The 21,872-nt window shown below is 47.7% G+C and overlaps 1 protein-coding gene across 1 annotated transcript; it reads left to right on the top strand.

Annotated features, from left to right (window-relative positions):
- The first annotated feature begins 720 nt into the window (after positions 1–720).
- Positions 721–21,772, top strand: HSD17B7 (hydroxysteroid 17-beta dehydrogenase 7). Its single transcript, XM_077332570.1, has 9 exons — positions 721–879; positions 7,786–7,989; positions 9,391–9,483; positions 13,065–13,179; positions 16,416–16,610; positions 17,389–17,493; positions 18,745–18,801; positions 20,518–20,616; positions 21,433–21,772. The coding sequence occupies exons 1-9, from the start codon at positions 845–847 to the stop codon at positions 21,532–21,534; spliced, it is 1,005 nt and encodes a 334-aa protein (XP_077188685.1). The 5' UTR covers positions 721–844; the 3' UTR covers positions 21,535–21,772.
- Positions 21,773–21,872: the final 100 nt, after the last annotated feature.

The following is a 21,872-nucleotide window of genomic DNA, read 5'->3' as shown; positions in this document are numbered from 1 at the left end:
GCTGGAGCTGAGCCTTTTCTTCGCGTGCCTTTTGTTCTTCGGGTCTGAAAACACACACAGGCACACAACGAGAGCTTGCCCCTGTCAACCTGTGGTCCTCCAGATGTCCATGGACTACAATTCCCATGAGCCCCTGCCAGCAAAAGCTGGCAGAGGCTCATGGGACTTGTAGTCCATAGACATCTGGAGGACCACAGGTTGACTACCCCTGCCGAATCCTTGCTGGTCTCCAGGATGCCCGTGGACTCCAGCGGCCCGCCTGACTCTGATCCCACCCCTCTACGCCTTCCTCACACGCCCGAGTCAAACGCTCTAGCCCCAAAGGCAGCGACTGCAAGCCTTGGCGCTTTGTGCCCAGCGCCTGGGCATTCCCACGTTCTCTATCCCCGGAAGTTTCCCAGGGACTCGGGTTCTTCTCGCAGCGCGGCGCGCCACTTTCTTGGGCAGAACTAGCGGCGGGAGTAGAACGCGCGACGTTTCAGGCACTCCACCAATGAGATGACGGCAGCACCGCCTCCGAGCGTTCCCGGCCCACGCGATTGGCTAGCCTTCCCGGTTCCCCTCCTGCCCATCATCGGGCTACAGTCACGCCACGCTCCCTATTTTCCTCGTTAGCGCCGAAGCGGGCTGTCGCGTTGATGGGCGTGGCTTGCCTGACTCGGTGCGGCCCCTTGGACGAAGCCCACCCGAATGAGGGCGGGGCTTCCCTGTGGTCGGGAGCCGGTGGTTGGCGAGGGGGCTTCGGGGCGTGACCACACGACCGCGGGGGCGGGACCTCCACGGCTATAGCTAGCGTCGGCGCTGCGGTCACCGCTTCATTCATTCTCCGTTCCCCGGTGTCGCCATGCAGAGGGTTGCGGTGGTCACTGGAGCCAGCAGGTAAGGTGATGCCTGGCTTTGAATGACAAGTCGGTGGCTAGCTGACGCGAGTCAGCCAAGCGTAACGTGTGAATGCCGCTTCCTATCCTGAGTTGCGTGCGCGGCTGAACCCCGCTGGCTTTCACGCTTGCGTTTCACAGTCTCCGAAATCAGTGGGGCTAGGAAGGCTTGGCCGTGCTTCCTGGGTTATTTGGGGAGCCCTCCGGTGTGGCTGGGAAGTGATGGGCGGGGGGGGGTCGTCTCCCAGGGGAGCTTTTGGGGGGAAATGGGAAGATGAGGATGGAAAGTTCTAAATACGGCCTAAAATGTCTGTAGTTATTTAATTAAATATTATTAGTATTCAAAGAGTGTGACTCTTCCCCCTTTAATGAGTATCTCTGAGTTTTGCATTGGTCAGCATGCTAGAAAGTAGAAGCAGGTGTGTATCTTATTAAGCAGCACAATGCTGCCTCTTTGAGAGAGAGAAACCGTGTTGCCCGCTGTGCCCCAAACTCCCTGCACAGGTGTCAGGGTACTACAGACAGAAGGGGGGGGGGGGAGAAAAACTGACCATGGACAGGTACAATGGGAGCCCTAGCAGTTTTGCTGGTGCCTACAAAGCTCATTGTGGTCCTGGCTGCCAGACACAGTCGTTTGGCAGGCAATGGTTTGGCCCCAGAAGAATTTAATTCTAGTAGCACATGCAGCATGTTCCATGGACCCCGTAGTTCCTAGGACCTTGTGGTGCTATACAGTTAAGAGTTCTTCATATTGTGATTGTTAGGGGGGGTCTTCATACTTATGCAACTCATACTGATACATATGTCTGTTAATAACTGAGCATCACTCATTGTGAATGCGTGTGGGCCACAAGCTGCATAAGTGTGGATGTCCCCTTAAATACTGGGACATGGTGCTTGCACATCCCATCAAGGTTTGAGAAATGTTTTCAGCAAGGTAAAGCAGCTGGTTGCTTACAAAGTTCCCGCTGTCCCTGGGAAGGGGCCCTGCAATGCTTTGTGCAGCGCAATTAACAGCGCCAGCTCTGCTGAGGCCCCACGAATCCTGAAACTGGTTTTGGTGCTACGGGCTCTGTGAATCCTTAAACTGGGCCTGCTTGGCACTCATGCTGGTAGTTACTTTATTCTTGGCTTATGTGTCTTTCCTTATAGAGGGGGCTCTTCCTGTCTCCTGGGCCCGTCCTCAGTGGTAGAGCGATCCCTCCTTGTGTTAAGGATTTCCGGGGAAGGGTCAAACTGATTATTTTAAAAACTAGCTTGGGGGAAGTTTTGAAAACTTTTTAAAATATTTGCATCCTATTAGCTGTGTTATAGATTTGTTAAGATATTCAGCAGAATCAAATGGGGATTCTGCGATGTTGTAATAATTGTGCATTTTGATGCTTAAGATTTTGATCCTAAATTATACATCAGTGGAAGTCGCCCTATAGCCCCCTCATCTGTTCCTGCGGGAGAGGGGGACCCAAGGAACAGCAAGGGTGTCTGCCATTGGAAACAGAGCTGATGGCTATTGCCAGTATAGTCTGAATCGAGTGCTTGAGAAAAGGGTTGTTTGAAATTTGGCCTCTAATCTCAATCTGTACATCACTGAAAATAAAACGACTGGTATCAAATTAGTGGTGCAGCTGCATGTGGAATGCCATGTACAATTCAGTCATCTTGTTTCAATAAAGGTATCTTAGTGCTGGAAAAGGTACTGGAGGATCACCTTTGTTATGAGCTAAAGTATCTGGACCTATTTTTTTTTAAGAAAAAAGACTTCTAAAGTGGCACAAGAGAAGGGGTTAAGGGTTGCGTGTAGCATAGGGATAAATTTTTCTCACTATTGCAAAATTAGATTTTAGGATCACCTAGTGAAATTAAGTTTAGAACGCACAAAGAAGGATAAAATCTGTGGCAAATGATGTGATAGTGAACTGCCTTTCAAAGGGCATTGAACTGTATAAAGTCTGACAGCAATTATTTGTAGCAGCTAAATGGAACCTGCTGGTTCAGAACTACAAACTAGGTGAGATTAAGAGATAAAGGATGGCCTGAAATTGCCCGTTTGGGGGAAGAGGTTGATTCTGGTTCACTGGCCATCTTTATAAAATTAGTTTTGGCAGATGGGATAATCGGGATTGGTATGCCAGCTAATAGTCAGATCTAACTGTTTTGAAACTAAGCACCTATTTTCCTGAATTTTTTTTAGATATCTGGAAGTTTGAAATCAAACCCTGTACAAAACATAATTTGTAGCTGGATTCTTTGAATATTTGCTTGGAGGTCCCCTGAGCCAAATCTTAACAGTCACTAGAAAGCAAATGTGTGTGAATTAGGCAGTCTGGGTTCTTATTTTGGTGGTTGTTGCCTTTCACCAGTGCATAATTTTCTTTCTTTTCTTAGTCCAGTAAAAGGTCCTTGACTCAATGCCCTGAGCAATATAACAATCTGAATTTTTGTTTATAATCTCCAAAAGACAAAAGGAATATTTATTTTGCATTATCCAAGTGCCAGCTTGGTGTAGTGGTTAGGAGTGCGGACTTCTAATCTGGCCGGCGGAGTTTGATTCCACGCTCCCCCACATGCAGCCAGCTGGGTGACCTTGGGCTCACCACAGCACTGATAAAATTTTTCTGACCAAGCAGTGATATCAGGGCTCTCTCAGCCTCACCCACCTCACAGGGTGTCTGTTGTGGGGAGAGGAAAGGGAAGGTGAAAAGGGCAGAGAAAAAAGTGCAGGGACTCCTTTGGGTAGAGAAAAGCAGCATATAAGAACCAATTCTCCTTCTTCAGTAATATCAGGGCTCTCTCAGCCTCACCTCCCTCACAGGGTTTCTGTTGTGAGGAGAGGAAAGGGAAGGCGACTGTAAGCCGCTTTGAGACTCCTTTGGGTAGAGAAAAGCAGCATATAAGAACTAACTCTTCTTCTTCTTCAAGTTTATATTAGGATTTTGATTTGATGTGAGAATAGGAATCCTGTTTGTATTAAAATCATTGAACACCTGCCACGATAGACTAAAGGCATATTTCATTAGAAAATAGAATATAGAGGGCGTTCTAAAATAGGAGTGCTCATACCTACTTTACAGCAAGAGCAAATTCTTTTAGAATAGGGAAGATGCAAAAAAACAGCCTCTCATAAATACCATTGAATGAGCATTCATTCCAGTAAGAGTAAAAGCACTGAGTAGACCAGGTGAGGTCCGATGATATGCATAGGAGGGAAGAGATTTGGGGGAAGAATTCCCCAAAATTGTGAAGAACAAAACTCATAAAGCACAAAGAATAGCACTATTGTACTTAATCTGTCTAATCCATTTTTTATTCATAGAATCGTAGAGTTGTAAGGGACCTCAAGGGTCATCTAGTCCAACCCCCTGCACAGAGCAGGAACTCACAACTACCTGCCCACCCACAGTGACCCCAATTTCATGCCCAAGTGATTTTCCACCACCACCACCAAAAATCTCCAGAATTCAGACTGGCTTGGAGGAAATTCACCTACCATCCCACAGTGGTGATCAACAGTTCCCTGGGTAGCAAGGAAGGGCCACAGGAGACCAACACTGGCACATCCCTTTCTGCCCACCCACTCACAATCTGCCTAAGTTCATACAATCAGCATTTCTGTCAGATGACTATCTGTAATTGCTTAATTTTCAAAAAATAATAAGAGATGCTGGGAGTCAGGTTTTTATTTGAGGAGGAGGAAAGATGAGACCATCCTTTGACTTGTACGTCTTTCTCCCTGAATTTCTGATGTGTGGGGACTAGTCACTGTTGATAGAAAGGCATATACCGGCTCAGGAGATTCTCTCTCCACCCCCCCACCCCCCCCCGCTGTTGAGAACCACTGGTCTAGAAGAAGAGTTGGTATTTATACCCCCCATTTCTCTCCCCTAAAGGTAAAGGTATCCCCTGTGCAAGCACCGAGTCATGTCTGACCCTTGGGGTGACGCCCTCTAGCGTTTTCTTGGCAGACTCAATACAGGGTGGTTTGCCAGTGCCTTCCCCAGTCATTACCGTTTTACCCCCCAGCAAGCCGAGTATTCATTTTACTGACCTCGGAAGGATGGAAGGCTGAGTCAACCTTGAGCTGGCTGCTGGGATCAAACTCCCAGCCTCATGGTCAGAGCTTCAGACAGCATGTTGGCTTCCTTACCACTCTGCGCCACAAGAGGCTCTTGTTCGAAGAGTGCTCTACCCTGAGGAGCTTCAAAGTGGCTTACAGTCACCTTCCCTTTACTTTCCCCACAACAGGCACCTTGTGAGGCAGGTGAAGCTGAAGGAGTTCTGTGATTGGCCCAAGGTTACCCAGCAGGTTTCCTGTGGAGGAGGAGTGGGGAATCAAACCCAAATTAGAATTCGCCAGCTCATAACCACTTCACCATGCTTGCTTTCTAGTATTCCTTTGCATTGGATTCCACCTATCATTTCTGTACAGGGGACAGGCTTTTCACTGAGTCTCTCTCCTGACGCAAAGATCCAATTCTCCCTTCATGCTCTTCTAAAGGGTCTCCCAGGAGTGGTGTGTAGTCAGAGAAAGTACACTCCCCTGTTGGAAAGCCATCTGTCACTAGAGACTCTGGACAGGGTCTGAGTTTTCATTTCTTCTAAGGTTAAACTGTGACACAATTAGGCCTTTGTCCAGTCCCTGCCCTAATGTTCTCAAATCTTTCTCTGTGAGGAAAACACGAAGAGGTGTCACCAAGGAATGCCCTCAGAGATGCCCCAAAGATCTTCTGTGTCCTTGCGCAGGAATCTCTGGTGTGGCAGTCAGACAGAGCTATTTTGCCACCTGGGGGAACAACTGAATTTAATAGTTTTGCCAGTCTTGATCTTTGTGCTTTCTCTTCTGGGATTTCCTGACTGCATCCTTTTATCATTGCAAACCAGTTGTTGGGATGAAAGGAAGAAATGTTCATTCCATCCAGTTACGTGGAAATGACCATGTTGGCCTAAAATGTGGGGTCTAAGTGTGTGTGTGTGTGTGTGTGTTCCCCCTTAGAATTCAGCATCTTGTGTTTCTCAAGTTTGCCAGTGCCTCAGACAACGATCTGTTGTGTTGGGCCAGCCATGCCTATTTCTGTGAAGATCATATCTGGTTCTGGGACAGACTGTCACCTACAACTGGGGCCAGATGAAATTTAATCTCGGCACACTGAAACGTACATGTCCTGTGCTTAGTTATCTACCTCTATGTTTGGTAATCACTGTGCGTGTAAGGGGGTGTTTGTGAAAAACTGGCAGTCTTGGAGAAATTGGATGGCACAGAGCAGTGGTTCTCAACCTTCCTAATGCCGCGACCCTTTAATACAGTCCCTCATGTTGGGGTGACCCCCAACCATAAAGTTATGCAAGTGTTCTTTCACATAAATTGAACCGAAACTGACCAGTGGCGTGAAGATCCATTGTTCATGATTGCATATGAATTAGTTATAGTTATAAATGGTGTATAAATCGGTGGGCACCTTCAGGAGGAACAGCAACCGTCCCGTCCCCCCGCCCGGCCAAGCTGCTTGCCCTGCTGCGACCCCTGTGAAAAGGTCATTCGACCCCCAAAGGGGTCCCGACCCCCCAGGTTGAGAACCACTGGCATAGTCTTTTTTCCCCTTTTTTGCTTAACTTGACATATCATAGGAAAAAATGACACTTGTTGTGTGTGTGTGTGTGTGAGAGAGAGGGGGGGCAATGGTTACCCCAAACAGGGTGCCTTCAAGGCAGGACTTTGGGGAAGGGTTCAGGTCTGCAGTTTATGGACTCATTGGGGCTGCCACCCCCAAAAGCAAACTTGAGGCTTGAATTGTCACCATCTGAAGCTCTCCTGGATAAGACTATTGAATCCAGAGTAAAAAGAACAACTAACTTGTTGAACTGCACACTTAGCCCTCCCTTTGCTCCTTCCCCCTGCCTTTACTGCTAGTATGGTGGCTCTGCCTCAAGCAGGCTGGAATATAGGAGCTGAGAAGGCAGATAGCCCAGACCACCCTCCCCCCCCGAATAGCACACCACTTCAGAGCTCCCGCAGACCCCCTTCAGAACTCAAAAAAAGAGCAAGGGAACTACCTCTGAGAGCCATTTCTCTGCTGTTTTTCTTCCTTCAGTTTGGACATTGCTTACATTCTACTCTCCTCCCCTATTGGAGCCAGAGCACTGGGTCTTCTCAGTAACCCAGCATGACAATCCATAGAAGTCCATTATTTCCCATGCATTCCCATTGCTCCACATTAAGATCTTCACTTCCTTACAAGGTCTCCAGACTTCTCAAAAAAGAGAGAAAAGGGTGTGATTCTATGTATGTGTGCTTGAACCAGGATTGAATAGAAGTTTCTACTACTACTACTACTACTACTACTATTTATTTATTCCTCGTCACTCCCGAGACAGGGTCGTGTCCAACTAAACCCCCAATAAAACCCCCATTAAAACAGGGCTACAAAAACAAGAACAAACTGGAGCAAACATGGCGGTAATTCCTCAATCTCGCAACCCCCCCAACCAACCTCTAATATGGGTTGGAAAGAGGGGCCAAGATAACAAATGGCCTAATGCTAATTACAGAGCTTCAAAAAGAGTTGATGAGTTTGATGACTGTAATCCATTTTGGGGAAATTTCACCTTCTATCCCAGGGTTCCTGAAGAAACTATATGGATTGCCGATGAGTTTTCTGCAGTGGGTGTAAGGTGTCCTGGCTCTTCTAAAATCATATGTTAATTGTTGCACAAAGGGCTTGTTGGTGATGGTCAGTCTGTTCTTGTAGATCCTTCCTTCGGAAGTTTTATAACCTATCTTGTAACTCTTGCTGCTGGCTCCTTATAAAATGAGTGAGCGGTTTGGATGGGCTCCCAGTGCTGTTCAGGCTGCTCCTATAAGTGTCTGGTCCATAAGTTGTGATTGCATGCCTCCTTACGCTTCCTGTTGCAGTGGAATTGGTTCTGCCTTGTGTGAACGCCTTCTCCAGGAAGATGCCAGCCTACATCTGTGTCTAGCCTGCCGGAACATGGAGAAAGCCAATGCCACCCGTAAGATGCTGCTGTCCTCCTTCCCCCATGCAGACGTCAGCATTGTGCAGGTAGACGTTGGCAGCGTGGAATCAGTCCTCAATGCAGCCAAAGAGATCAAGAAGAGGTATGTGAGAGGGAGGGGCTCCCGTGTTGTTTTCCAGCCCGTGTCCATGTTACAGACGACTATGAATATAGCCCTTCTAGTCTGATGTAACAGTGTGATACTTAAAAGCCTTTTAAGGAGGAGCTGGATACTTGTCAGCAGATAAGTAGTTTGGGAACCTCCTCTACCCTTGACCAAAGTCTAGTTCCATCTTTCCCAGCATTCTGCCGACCCCTTGATACTTTTTACCCACTCCCAACTCGATTTTGATTTTAGGCACTTTAAATTTTCCCTCTGCAACATGCGTAATTGATCTGGAGTGACCCTACCTTTCTCCCGTGAAATCCAGAAGTGGATATGTTGTTGTTGGGTGCGAAGTTGTGTCCGACCCATCGCGACCCCATGGACGATGATCCTCCAGGCCTTCCTGTCCTCTACCATTCCCCGGAGTCCATTTAAGTTTGCACCTACTGCTTCAGTGACTCCATCCAGCCACCTCATTCTCTGTCGTCCCCTTCTTCTTTTGCCCTCAATCGCTCCCAGCATTAGGCTCTTCTCCAGGGAGTCCTTCCTTCTCATGAGGTGGCCAAAGTATTTGAGTTTCAAGAAGTGGATATAAGCCTCGATATTTGAAAAAATCGCCATCAGTAAGTGTACAGATTTCTGCTTTTGGCGAATTAACTTCCTTCTACATGCCTTGTAGCAAAGCAGTCTTCCCTGGTTGGCCAGGGCATCAGTTCTAAGACTTCCTGGTTCTGGCTGCTTGGCTTGTCTTAAAGTGACTGCGCTCCTGAAGCCCTAATTTCTCTCAGCAGAGATTTGCTTCTTGGATTTATTCCCCCCTCCTCTGCTGTCTCCAATCCTCTCCCCCTCCCCCTTCAAGAAAAGAAAGAAAGACTCCTGCTGCGCTTGGCTCCCCTCTCCACTCTGAGCTTCCCCAATCAAGTGCAGAACACTTTTTGTTTCAATGGTGGGGAGGGTAGAGGAAGACTCGAGTTCTAATCAATCTGAATTCAGCAGGTTCCACAGCAAAAAAGACAAACTAAGTGCAGAATCAGCCCTGGACTAAACTCTTCGGGCTCCAGGTAAGGTAGGATTGTCCACTGGATTATCTCCTGCAAGAAGTTGAATTCTTGCAAGCAGAAAACCACCGTATTAAAGGGAACTATCCCCCCCCCCAGTTTTTTCTCTAGTCTGCCAATTTTGCATATATTGGAAGGGTGTGAAACCTGCAGCCCGAATTAACCTTGTACAAGCAGAATTGAATGACAATGCTATATCAACTGGCTGTCAAAGGAAGATGGTGGCCAGTGGACCCAGAATTTCAGATCCTAACGCATGTGTTTCCTATGATCAGTTCTACGTAGCAATTTTCAATACTATCATCCTCTTCTAGCACTAACGATTAACTCTGTTGTTCAGGTTTCAGCACGTTGATTATCTATTCTTGAATGCCGGGATCATGGTAAATCCGCGTATCAGCTTCTCCGCTTTTATACAAGGCCTCTTCTCCAGGTATAGCACCTCCGACCAGCTAACGGATCTTGATTCTCTGCCAGGCTTTGTGAACAGAGTAAAAGGGATAGATGAATTGTCTAGGACAGCGGTCCCCAACCTTTCTGAGGTCAGGGCCCACCTCCGGGGGTGAGGGGAGAGCCGACGGTCCGGGTGTTGTGCACATGGGTGGCAGCTGCGCGCAAACGTGCACGTGCAGTTGCCATGCGGGCATGTTTTCACCACCAGGTGGCGCTAATACACACATGCTGTTGCTGCACATGCACGTTTTTGCCACCAGGGGGCGCAAACGCGCGCTTGCGTCGCCAGCATGCCAGCAGCCGCGCCCGCCTCTCCCCTTCCTCCTCGCTGTGGGGGGAGGGGGGAGGCAGCCACGGCTGCTGACGGCCCAGTACCAGGCCGCGGACCGGGGGTTGATGACCCCCGGTCTAGGAGATTGCTTTGGGCGGCCAAGTGAAATAGATTCATCATTTCCTTTACAAACCTAAGCCCGCCAAACACTCATGGGTCTCCTTCCTCTGATTTAAGCAGGTAGTTGTGTTGGTCTGAGGCAGCAGAACCAAGATTTGAGTCCAGTGGCAGCTCTAAAACCAACAACATATCATTCAAGGCGTCAGCTTTCATGTGTACCTGCGGAAGCGTGCACACACAAGCTTTTATCTTGAATAACACCTGGTTGGTCTTAAAGGTGCCCCTGGTCTCCAACGTTGTGCTGCTCCTTCCTCGGAGACAGTCTGCCACCGTTTTGACTCTTACTACTGTGAAGAAAGCACACAAAAAACAATTGCCCAAGGTGTTCTGCTTCCTTTGCTGCATGGAACCCAAGTAGGTTTAAGAATGTCAATGTTTATTTTCCAGACCTTACTGTTTCAGTGTGACATTTCATTATATAGAGCATCAGAGCGTGGCCCAGCGAATTTTCTCTCTCCCCATTAACTTCATTTTTTTCCCCAAACATATCATGTGTTGTGTTGGACCCAGAACAGTATTTCCCCTAGAACTGAGACTTCTGCTTTTGAAGAGTGATTTGCTCGGTTCCTTGTTCCACGGGAGTTCAAAATGCCCCTGAAATCCTGCTCCTGGGGGATCCCTTCTCCCTTGAAGCAGAGTTTTGGGGTGCAGTCATAGGAGCATAACAGGTGGAAGTCCTTGCACCTGTGGAAGTCTTCCCTGCATCCAGCACGTTACGTGTTGTGATAATATGCGTATTGGGCTGGAGAACCCCACATCCCTGTCTTGGTTTGGAGGGGGATATGCTGAAGCCCGCAGTAAAAGTGAGGCAGTCCTGAGGATTAAGGACTCAATAGGGGGCCAGATGAAAAACTAACCATGGGCTGGATTGGCCTGCCAGGTGTCCATCCTTAGAATAAAGCAGCCGAGGCAGGAAAAGAGAAGGTCGCTTCTATGTGCAGCCTTTTGGAGCTTTCCTGCCTCTCTTTTTGGGAGGCCTTGAGTGTGTGACTTCTCCCTGTACAGATGTATGCACCTTACTGGACAAATATGCCTTCCTTCCCATTCTTCACACATTCTACTGACTTGTGGTCCGAGAGCAGCAGCTCCAGTTGGCCATCAACCTTAAATGCAAAAGTCTGTTCATGCAATCTAATTCTGAGCCTCAGTAGAAAAGCTTAGAAAAAAATCCTTTATGTTGGATGTTCACAACATGCTTAACTGGTGCACAATGGGAACTAGAAGTAGTCTAATTGTTGCAATACCCCCCCTCCCCCAAGTTGCTGAAGGTGTAGGAAAACAGCTAGGCAAATGCCAAACTTCATTTGCCAGGCATGTTCCGCTCCTGTTACAATATCAGTATTTGGAACAATTCTGGCATCATATTTCCCCCTCTCCTTTTCACTGTCTCCTTTTTCCGTATCGCGTTCATTGTGAACTTGCTCCTTGCTTTCAAGGTCTTGCATTCGCTGGCCCTTCCCTAATCTCCTTCCTCTTCCGTGGCTTCTATGCCCCCTGTAATGGGCTTCGTTTTCTTACAGTATAACCCAGTTCCTCATTGTACACAACTCATAAGGATAACGGGAGCCCTTTTGTGTGTTAGCTACCCCTGCTGTGTGATATGTTCTCTCCTTTCTCAGTGATCCGAGATAAAAAGTGTAAATATTTCTTTCCTTTCATGAAGCCCATTATGTACCTCTGCAGCTCCTATTTCCTTTTCTTCCCTCTTAAAATCAGCATTTTGCACATTAAACTCCAGATACGGGGACAAGCACAATCTTATTTGTCTATTTATTTGGTGCAGCTTGGTGTAGTGGTTAGGAGTGTGGACTTCTCATCTGGCGAGCCGGGTTCGATTCTGCACTCCCCCACATGCAGCCATCTGGGTGACCTTGGGCTCACCACAGCACTGATAAAGCTGTTCCGACCAAGCAGTAATATCAGGGCTCTCTCAGCCTCACCCACCTCACAGGGTGTCTGTTGTGGGCAGAGGAAAGGGAAGGCGACCGTAAGCCACTTTGAGACTCCTTTGGGTAGAGAAAAGAGACATATAAGAACCAACTCACCCAGCTGGCTCCATGTTGGAGAGCGCGGAAGTCAGCACTTTGCACTGCTTCGTACCTATGACCTGAGGACAGCTTTGGCCTTCTATTTTATGCACCATTTCACCACCAAGTAGCTTACTGCTCGGCCGTGGAGGCTGCAGCATTTAGATATCTCTGGCCGCAGCATGGACAATTGCCTCTCTCGTGTCATCCCATCAAAACTGCCTTTCTCCCTGCCACTTGTGCAGAATTACTGCCCACGTCTGTTGTAATGGGCAGTTCCACTATTTCCCGCAGGCACTTTACATCACCGATATCCCTCCCCACCCCCAGTAATCTGGGCCCTGTTTAGGCAACCCCAAAGAGCAGCTATTAAATATTATTGAACTGAAGGCTGTCGTTCTGGTTTGCTGTTTTGCGTCCACAGTGTGGCTCCATGGGCACATGAAGTTTCTAGTTTGAAACTCATCTATTGCATCCATCTTCTAAGTGGCTGAGATGCACAGGAAAACCACACCTACAGCCAAGGAGTTCTTAGTCTTTTTTCTCTTTAGCAATACAAGTAGACACGGGATAGAGGCCTGATGGGTCAAAGCAAGGGCTCTAGTCCAGGAATCTGTGCCCTCAGTAGCTAGCCATATGCCTCCCAGGGATCCCAGAAGCAAGGCACGAAGGCAAATGCCTTACAGACTAACTAAAAACAAAAACTAGGATGCTACTTCGGCATAGCATAGTAGTTTACCAGAATTTCCAGACACTTCCCTTTGTTTGCTGTGATCTCGGTAGCACTGAAAAGGTAGTCTGCACACTGTAGTTTAAGAACGGCTGCTCTTGGAATGTGCCAAATAGAAACAAAGATTTTCATTTCCCATGGGGGAGGGGGGATTGCCTTGTTTTTAGAGGCAGAAGAAGAGCTGGTTCTTTGTTCCCTGCTTTTTGCTACCCGAAGGAGTCGCCAAATAATCTGGCCTCCAAATAATCTTCCTCCCTCTACCTTAGAGTGAGGAAAGGGAGAGCGGTCCTTCTAAAGGGAAGATGCCATCCCTCTTCTGCAGAGTATGCGGTGATTTCTTGTTCTGTTTTCAGGAGAGCATTCCAGATGCTGACCACGGCAGAAGGCTTGATGAGCCAAGGGGACCGTGTCACCCCAGACGGCCTGCAGGCGGTCTTTGAAACCAACCTTTTTGGCCATTTCATACTGGTAAGGAAGCATTTGGCCCACTAGCGGGGTTTTGTGGGTTGAAAACAAAGGGGCCTCCTACAGATTCCCAGTACACACACAGATAGTACATGTTCTGTCTTAAGCAGGGATGCTGGGCCTCCAGGTGGGACCTGGGGTTTCCCCTGTAATTTCAGCTCATCTCCAGGCAACAGGGATCAGTTCCCCTGGAGAGAACAGCAGCTTAGAAGGTGGGCTGTACGGCATTATACCCCACTGAAGTCCCTTCCCTCCCCAAACCCTGTCCTCTGCAGGCTCCACCCCCAACATCTCCAGGTTTTTCCCAACTCAGATTTGACTGCCTTCTTCATCGGAGGCTGTGAACAATGGGTTCTCCAGTGCAGTTCCTTCTTAGCTTGAGACTAGCTGCCATTTGGGTTGCCATAGGAAGAAAATAAAGCTTAGAAGAATATTAAAGCTAGACATATCTCTGAGTTCCCATGTGAAAATCGCCACTTGCAGATGACGAGTGTCTTTGGGATCCATTCTGTGCTACTTCCACTCCTGTTGAGCTCTTCCTTCTTGCCTGGGGCTGGTGATTGAATGTGGTGGCACACTGCTTGTGCACAGTCTACAGCTGAAAGCTCATGGAAATAAGACTCGGCATGAATGAGGATACTGGGCCATGGGAGTGCACTCACTAAGCATCTACAGCCCATTCTTTAAACCCATGGCCCATTGAGCATGATGATGGGCTACATGGGGAGAGGGACACATAACCAGCCCTTTTTTGGGTGCTCCAGCAGGCGGTCCCCAACCTTTCTGAGCATGCTGGCACCCTTGGAGATCTGCCGCAGGGTGGCGGATGCAACCACAGAATGGCTGCCAGAGGAGGCAAAGTTATCTGCAGAGTGCCAGAATGCTAGATTAGGAATATACTAAGGGATTACACAGTTGAAGAGACTACAAGCAGAAATCTACTGTGCAGTGGGTGAAATAACTAGATATGCTTCTAAGAAAAAATTATTTACAGACAAAAAATATTGCTTGTAGAAGAATTCTCAAAAGAATTGTGATCACTCAGAGCCGGTTGGACATAGTAGGTTGAGTTGTGGTGATGTTAAGCACACCAAAAATGAAGGGGTGTTCTCTTATGGAGGTTCTGTTGAACCACAAGGAACTTATCACACCATATTTGAGAGCATGATATCTCTGAGGTTCCATTCAACCATAGACTATTGTGAATGGGAAAAGATTCATCTTGGGTCAAAATGTTTTCCTTTGTGAACTCTACAATTCTTTTCTGATTCCTTTGTGAGGGCCTTGACAAGCAATACATTTTGTTTAAAAAATGCAAGACAGTTTCTGTCTATGAATAATATACTGTAGGCATATCTACTAATTTTGCCCATTGCTCAGAGCGTTAGTTAAATGTAACTCTAATAGTAACTCCTTAGGATTTTAGGTAGAAGGCCTGCTTGGCAGGATGCCTTTCCAAAGGAACAGGCCCCTTTTCCCGCTTCAATACGCACAGTTTATCCAGTTGTACACTGAAGATCCTTATGCTGTGGTTGTAGCAGCTGCCAAATAATGTTTGTGAAGATCTGCACAGCCAATCAGATCCCCCGAAGCCCCCTTGGACCTTGCTCGCTTTCCAAAAACAGCAGGTGGGCCTCAGGGAAGGCACCACATTGGGAAACCTGTGTGCTGCAGTGTCAAAGGCTGTCCCAGAATAGAACTGCCTCATTATTTATCATAATGTAGGAAGTTCTGATGTTCCAGAGGAAAGAAATCGAGGGCGATCTTGCATAGGCTCTAGCTGAATCCTAGATACTTTTCAGAGAGGTAAGGAGCTGTGGGTCAGTGTCAGAGGAAGGTCAACTTTGGATTCACCAAGCTAATCCCAGCCCACTATCCATGTATGGTGGCCCATTAGGGTCTTAATAAACCTGAGGATGCTTGCATGGGACAGTTATAACTAGGGGTGGTGTCAGTATTCTTATCTAACATATTATGAACGCTCACTAACAAAGAGCGGGTTTTGTGTACCCTGCTCTTTACTACCCAAAGGTGTCTCAAAGTGGCTTACAATCGCCTTCCCTTCCTCTCCCCACAACAGACAACCTGTGAAGTAAGTGGGGCTGAGAGAATTCTGGAAGAACTGAGACTGGTCCGAGGTCACCCAGCAGGCCCTGTGTGGAGAATCAGACTTGGTTCTTCATATGAGAGGCTGCCACTCTTAACTGCTACACCTCACTGGCTCTCTTGTTTGACAGTTTGTAGATAAAGTTCTCAAGTAACAGGCCTTCCATATCAGGTGTTGGAGCAATAAACACAGTGTCCAGCCCTATACTTTCTCTGAGCCATTCTGGTTTTGTGTTCTGAAATTGTCTTCCTTTAAAAGGTGCGAAAGCCCCCCCACCCCACCCCTTGAGCATTGGGTACTGAAAAGAGGTTCTTCAGTCTCAGATTAACTCTGTTCTAAGTGCAGTTCCTGTCACACATTTGCCTTTCTTTCTTCATTTGTTAGGTGTAACCTTCTGTTTTTTAAAGATACACACATACATTTTTACAATAGAAACTGAAACCTGTCAAACCCTTTGCTGGCATCAATAGATGCAGAGGTGGTGGTGGTGGTGGTGGTGGTGGTGGTGGTGGTGGAGAATCATGTGTTATGCATAAGGTTGCCAACTCCTGCTTGGACATACCTGGAGATTTGGGGGTAGAGCCTGGAGGAGGGGCCTCAGTGGGGTATAATAATAATAATAATAATAATAATACTATTATTTGATTTATTTCCCGCCACTCCCTACAAGCTCGTGGCGGGTAACAATAGTCTTAAAATCCCACATTAACATCCCCGTTAAAAGACTATAAAAATACCCAACAGGGCGGAAAATACCAGTCTCCCCTACCCGAACAAGGGATGGAGGGTGATGGGATGGAGGGTTGAGGGATGGGGGGTGATGATGACTACTTCAAACCCCCCAAGGGGGCAATGTTCTTCCTCGCCAATCCCAGCCTCAACCATAGACCTGGCGGAATACTGCTTTATAGCCCACCTTCCAAAGCAGCTGGTTTGGCCAGGGAAACTGATCCCTGTTATCTGAAGATCAGATCTACCAGATGATTTTGTTTATCTCCATACAATACAATGAAAAGTTTCGCCTACTGATTTCCGTGCATCTATTCAAGGGAGAGGATTCCCCCACCCCACCTCCAAGCGGTTGCTAGATCTAGTTGGAGCCTTCTGCAATCCTGGTGTCTTGTCTTCCCAGATCCGGCAGCTGGAATCTTTGCTTTGCAGCCTGGAAAGACACAGCCAGCTCATTTGGACCTCCTCGATCAGCGCCCGCAGGTCTAACTTCAGCCTCGAAAACTACCAGCACATCCATGGCAAAGAGGCCTACAGCTCCTCCAAGTACGCCACGGACCTTACGAGCGTGGCTCTGAACAACCACTTCAATAACCAGGTGAGGGGTTGCTCTCTAGAGCAGGGTTAGTCAACTTGCTCTCTAGAGCAGGGTTAGTCAACCTGTGGTCCTCCAGATGTCCATGGACTACAATTCCCATGAGCCCCTGCCAGCATTTGCTGGCAGGGGCTCATGGGAATTGTAGTCCATGAACATCTGGAGGACCACAGGTTGACTACCCCTGCTCTAGTGGCCTCTTGCTTTTCAGAAGAGAGGGCAGGGTGAGCTTCAGGGAACGTTCGTGAAGACCGATGAGATATCATGCATCACGTAATGGTTTGTTTAAAGTGTTACTAGTCCATCTGGCTGTGAAGATTAAGTATGCCTTCTTGGCCTTTGCCCTAGGCTGGTGGGACGCTCGGCTGAATGAGATCAGGGCCCTGCTACACCTTAAACAGTTCCACGGGGCCTATGGATGAGGCCAGAAATAACATCTAGGAATGCTTGCCTCCCTGCCTAAAATGCACCCAATGAACTGAATGTTGTAAGAACCGAGTGGCCCTCACCCCTTGAGTTAGCTTTAGAAGAAGAGGTAGCTTTTAAATTGCTTTAAATTGATTGAATTAAAGTTAAATATTTAATTTAAATGCGTATTTATATGATGATTTAAAATTTTGTGCATTTGTGTTGCGCTTGCAATGTAAAGTACCCAAAGCTGTTAGGGAAGGGTGGTATACAAGTATAAAAATAAATAAGTCTCTGCAGGCTATACTGTAATGCTCTCTGTTAGATTCACTACCCCCTCCTTTGGCATTTGTTTCCCCTCTCCCCCCTACAGGGTCTGTATTCTAGCGTTGTGTGTCCAGGAGTTGTGATGACCAACCTGACATATGAAATCCTGCCTTCTTTCATCTGGCATTTATTTTTCCCACTCATGTGGCTGGTGAGTGAAGTCTCTTCTGAACCCCTCATAAAAAGTGGGGGGAGGGGGCGCTCTGTAGAGCAGGAGTCCTCATCATGGTGCCTGCTGGTGCTGCAGAAGCTGCCAACACCTTTCCTGGCATTCACCAAATGTTTTTAGAAAGTGGGTTGGGTGAGGTTTCGGCCCGGCAAGGCTTCGGATCACCCACTGGAGATTTGATTGGCTGTACACATTTTTAAAAAAATATTTCCTTGGCAGCAACTGCTGCCACAACACATGGCATTGTGTCATTTAAGGTCAGTCATGGCAGCCATTTTGTGGCTGGCTTCAGCTCTCGAGGCAGCCATTTTGTGGCTCTACCCACCACACTGTGCCAGAAATCTAAAGACATATTATACACAGGCTCAGAAAGCAGGCTCAGGGCGGTTCAAAAGACGTATTGCATGTACATCGTTATAAAATCACAATTAAAATATTTAAAACATTACTAAAACCCTGTGAAGCTCTGTTGTTCCTGCTCATTGGTTAATCAATCCACCATGTAGTCCACTTTATGGACAATATGTAGTGTTAATATTCAGATTCTAATTTGGTGGAGGGACTGACCCGGAGATGGAATCGAGTTAGCTGGAGGGAGGCCGGTAGGTTTCATTGGTTATATTAGTTTGTTCCAGCCTCAACCAAAGGCCTGGTGGAAGAGTGCTGTTTTACACCCCCAGTGGAACTAAGGTAGTTCTATGAAGGCCTGGGTCTCTACTGGCAGCTTGTTCCACCAGACTGGGGCCATGGCTGGAAAGGCAGAGCATCTGCTTTGCATCCACAAGGGCCCTGGTTCAATTCCCAATTATCACCAGTTTAAAAAAAAAAACATTAGTATATGATACAGGTGACTTACCCTAGGGAGGTTCTGCTGGTCAGAGAAGAGAGCACTGACCTTGACAGATAAAAGGGTCTGACTTGGTCAGAAAACACCTTCCTGTGTTCAGAGTTTGGGGAACTGGTGAGAGATTCCAGTTCCAACACACCTGGGAGAAAGAGATGCATTGGTAGATCAAGGGGTTCATTGGTAGTAAATGCGAGGCAAGACTGTGGTCTTAGTGCACAGCAATGGGGGAAGTCAGAGTGGCTATTTTCTGCTTGAGTTAAGGTGCTATAAATGTTTAAATGTGAGCTGAGGTGGTATTTCCTGCCATTTTGAGAATGCGTCTCGTGTCGGGGTTGTAGATGGGGGATAAGCAAACAATTGAACTCTGTGTTTTGCTTTTCTTGCAGATCCGCCTTTTCACTCACACTTACACGCTGACGCCCTACAATGGAGCAGAAGCTCACGTAAGCGTTCTTAAACCTGTAGCATTCAGGGTAGCATTAGTTCCCAGCTAGCTTTGTTTTATTTTATTTCTTGAATTTCTATACCGCCCTCCCATAAGGCTCAAGGCAGTTGACGTAAAGTGTCATGAATATACATAGAAATCTAGCAATGGTAACAGAGCAGTGGTTCCAAAATTGAACATAACAAATTATAACAAAATATACTATGACAGATTCAGTGTGACAACAACTCTCAAATTTAACATGAACCTGTGGGAGTCAGCATGGCTCAGATCATGGAAGGGGGTGTTTGGGGGGGGGGGGCAACAGATGTTGTGTCAGCCAGCCTCAACCAAATACCTTGTGGAAGAGCTCCCTTTTACATGCCCTTCAGAAATGTAGTACAGAAAGGGCCCTGATCTCTTCAGAGAGCTCGTTCCACCAGGTGGGGGCCAGGGCTGAGAAGGCTCTGCCCCTGGTTGAGGTCTGGCGTGCTTCTTTGGGGCCAGGGATCACTGGCCAGTTGGTGGTGGCAGAGTGTAGGGCTCTTTGGGGGGGTATAGGCAGAGAGACAGGCACACTGGGCCCAGACTGCGTATGACCTTGAAGGTAATTACCAAAAAAGCCTGATCTGGAATTCAGCTGGGAGCCAGCGAAGTTGTTGAAGTGCAGGCCAGATGTGGCATGTTTGTGAGGATCCTGGCCACAGCATTCTGGACCAGTTGCAGTTTCCAGATCAAAGTTAAAGGCAGGCCTGCCTAGAGCGAGTTGCAGAAGTCTAGTCTGGAGGTGACTGTCGCATGGGTTCTGGGGCCAAGTAGGGCTCTAGAAGCTTGGCTTGGCATAGGTGGTAGGAGGCCTATTGCGCTACTCTTGTGACCTGTGCCTCCTGCTCTGCTTCTGTTACCTCCCAGTGGAGTAAGTAGAGGAAAGTCTGTTCCAGGGGAAGCAGAGTGCCAGCTGACACGTTTCCTAGTGCTCGCCAGGTATGTTTGTATGAAGCAGATGGGTCCAGGTAGGGCTCCAGCCCAGCAAGTCTTCTGATTGGCTATGCAAATCAGAAGAATGCCATTTTAAAATGGTTTATTTATATATAGGAAGTGTGTGTGTGTGTGTATGTGTATACACACACACACACACACACACACACACACACTAGCAGAAAAGTCCATTGTACAAAAAATACAACAGGCTCTGGCCTCCCCCCCCCCTCCATCCGGGCTGCTCCACCAAGGTCCGGCAGGCTGCAGTGTGGCTGCTCGTTGAGGGAACAGTCCAAATGAGGTCAGTATCCCTATACTGCTGCTAAGTGATATGCCTGTACTTTGTTCCTGAATGTACCTTGGTGCGGTATCCATCACTTCTATGTGTGGGCTCCCCCCCCCCCTCAGCCCAGGCAAGCCTGATCCAGTCAGATCCAGGGATGCTAAGCAGGGCTGACCATGGCAAATATTTGGATGGGAGACCACCTAAGGATTTGGGTGGTAGTTTCTTTATAGTCATGTCATGGAGGCAGGCAATGGCAGCCCACCTCCACGTCCGTTGCCTGGTTGCCAGAGAATCCTTGTATCACCTGGCTACACTACACTCTTTTCCGTATGATAAATAAACCTCCCCTCTCGGATCCATCCTATTGGGCACCTGCTGAGCTTTGCAAAGAAGGCCCTTGGCATAGGCACAGTTGGGTCCAGAAGGGTGCTTGTGGTGTGCTGCTGATGGCTTGGCCTCCCCATCTAGGTTTGGCTAACCAAGCAGAAGCCGGAGACACTGGACCCGTTGTCGAAATACCACAGCTGCTCCACATTCTTTGGGAAGAACTACGTTGACATCCGCAAGGTAAGCATGCCTGAATGTGTGAATTATGCAGTGACTTGTTTCATTCGTGATACCCGTATCTCCTCTGATGTAAGGAATGGGAAGCAGGTGGGAGGGCTCCTGCAGAGCAGGGTGGTCCAGCCTCCAGGTGGGAGGGCTCCTGCAGGAATCCTGCATGTGAGCGCGTGAATTGCACAGACACTTTCGGCTATATTCCGGATTACCTGTTACTGCATCCAGTCGCTTGCTGAGAGTGCTGGTCAGTTGGCTTACAAGCAGGGGACTCCGTTTAGCTCCTGCTATCCCAAGCAACTGACCCGCATCGGCACAGGTTGTTGGACCAGCTCTACACAAATGTGTAGCAGAACTGAGACTGGGAAATCCGAGGATGCTGTTTTTTAGAGCCCAGTAAATAATACCATCGTAATAAACGGTAATGACTGGGGAAGGCACTGGCAAACCACCCTGTATTGAATCTGCCATGAAAACGCTGGAGGGCGTCACCCCAAGGGTCAGACATGACTCAGTGCTTGCACAGGGGATACCTTTACCTCTAAATAATACCAGGGAACAAATGGTCTGGTGCCCCACACGGGTAAGGTGAGCCTCTGGAACAGCCCTTCTCAGGGTTTTTACCATTCAGAAACCCCTGAAACATTCTTCAGGCTTTGAGAAACTTCAGAAGTGGCATGATTGCGCAGAATATAGTTGGGAAGCCCTTCCAGCGCCTACAAGAAACCCCAGGGTTTCACGAAACCCTGGTTGAGAAATCTTGTTCTGGAGAGGAGAAGATCTTAACTGTTAACCTTCCACTGCTGTGTTTTGTATGTTATTCAGCTGGATATCAGCCAAGACCTGGCCGAGAAGTTTTACCAGAAGTTGTTGGAACTGGAGAAGGAAGTTTTGGCAAGATGTAGCAGCTCGAAACATAAACAATAACTCATCAATGTCTTCTGTTGCCTATCTTCACAGCAGTGGGACATTGTTTTGTTCCTGTTTGCAAAGCAAACCTCACTAGAGAGATGACATCAGGCTTTCCTGGAGCTGATGAAAGGAAACCAAAGCCTTAATTATCTGTCTTTATTACCTCCTCTCCCCCCCCCCCCAAAAAAAAAAAAGTCTGGAACTTTACTTCTGTATGCAAACTGTCTTTCTAATAAACTGTAGCAACATGGAACTGTTAGAAAAAAATAGCTTGCACTCTTTCCTCACCCATGGCTGGTCATTTGCTGGTGCTAAGGCAAAATCCATCCTAGGAAGAAGATCGGAAGGATATA

The sequence above is a fragment of the Paroedura picta genome, chromosome 4 (genome assembly GCF_049243985.1).
Source record: "Paroedura picta isolate Pp20150507F chromosome 4, Ppicta_v3.0, whole genome shotgun sequence".
Classification (NCBI taxonomy): Eukaryota; Metazoa; Chordata; class Lepidosauria; order Squamata; family Gekkonidae; genus Paroedura; species Paroedura picta.
The sequence above is the reverse complement of the archived record's forward strand: the minus strand, read 5'-3'. Positions and strand labels throughout refer to the sequence as shown.

Coding starts and splice junctions, on each gene's coding strand:
- HSD17B7 (XM_077332570.1), top strand. CDS start 845: ATGCAGAGGGTTGCGGTGGTCACTGGAGCCAGCAG. Junction 880..7,785: donor GTGGTCACTGGAGCCAGCAG/GTAAGGTGATGC, acceptor TTCCTGTTGCAG/TGGAATTGGTTCTGCCTTGT. Junction 18,802..20,517: donor ACAATGGAGCAGAAGCTCAC/GTAAGCGTTCTT, acceptor CTCCCCATCTAG/GTTTGGCTAACCAAGCAGAA.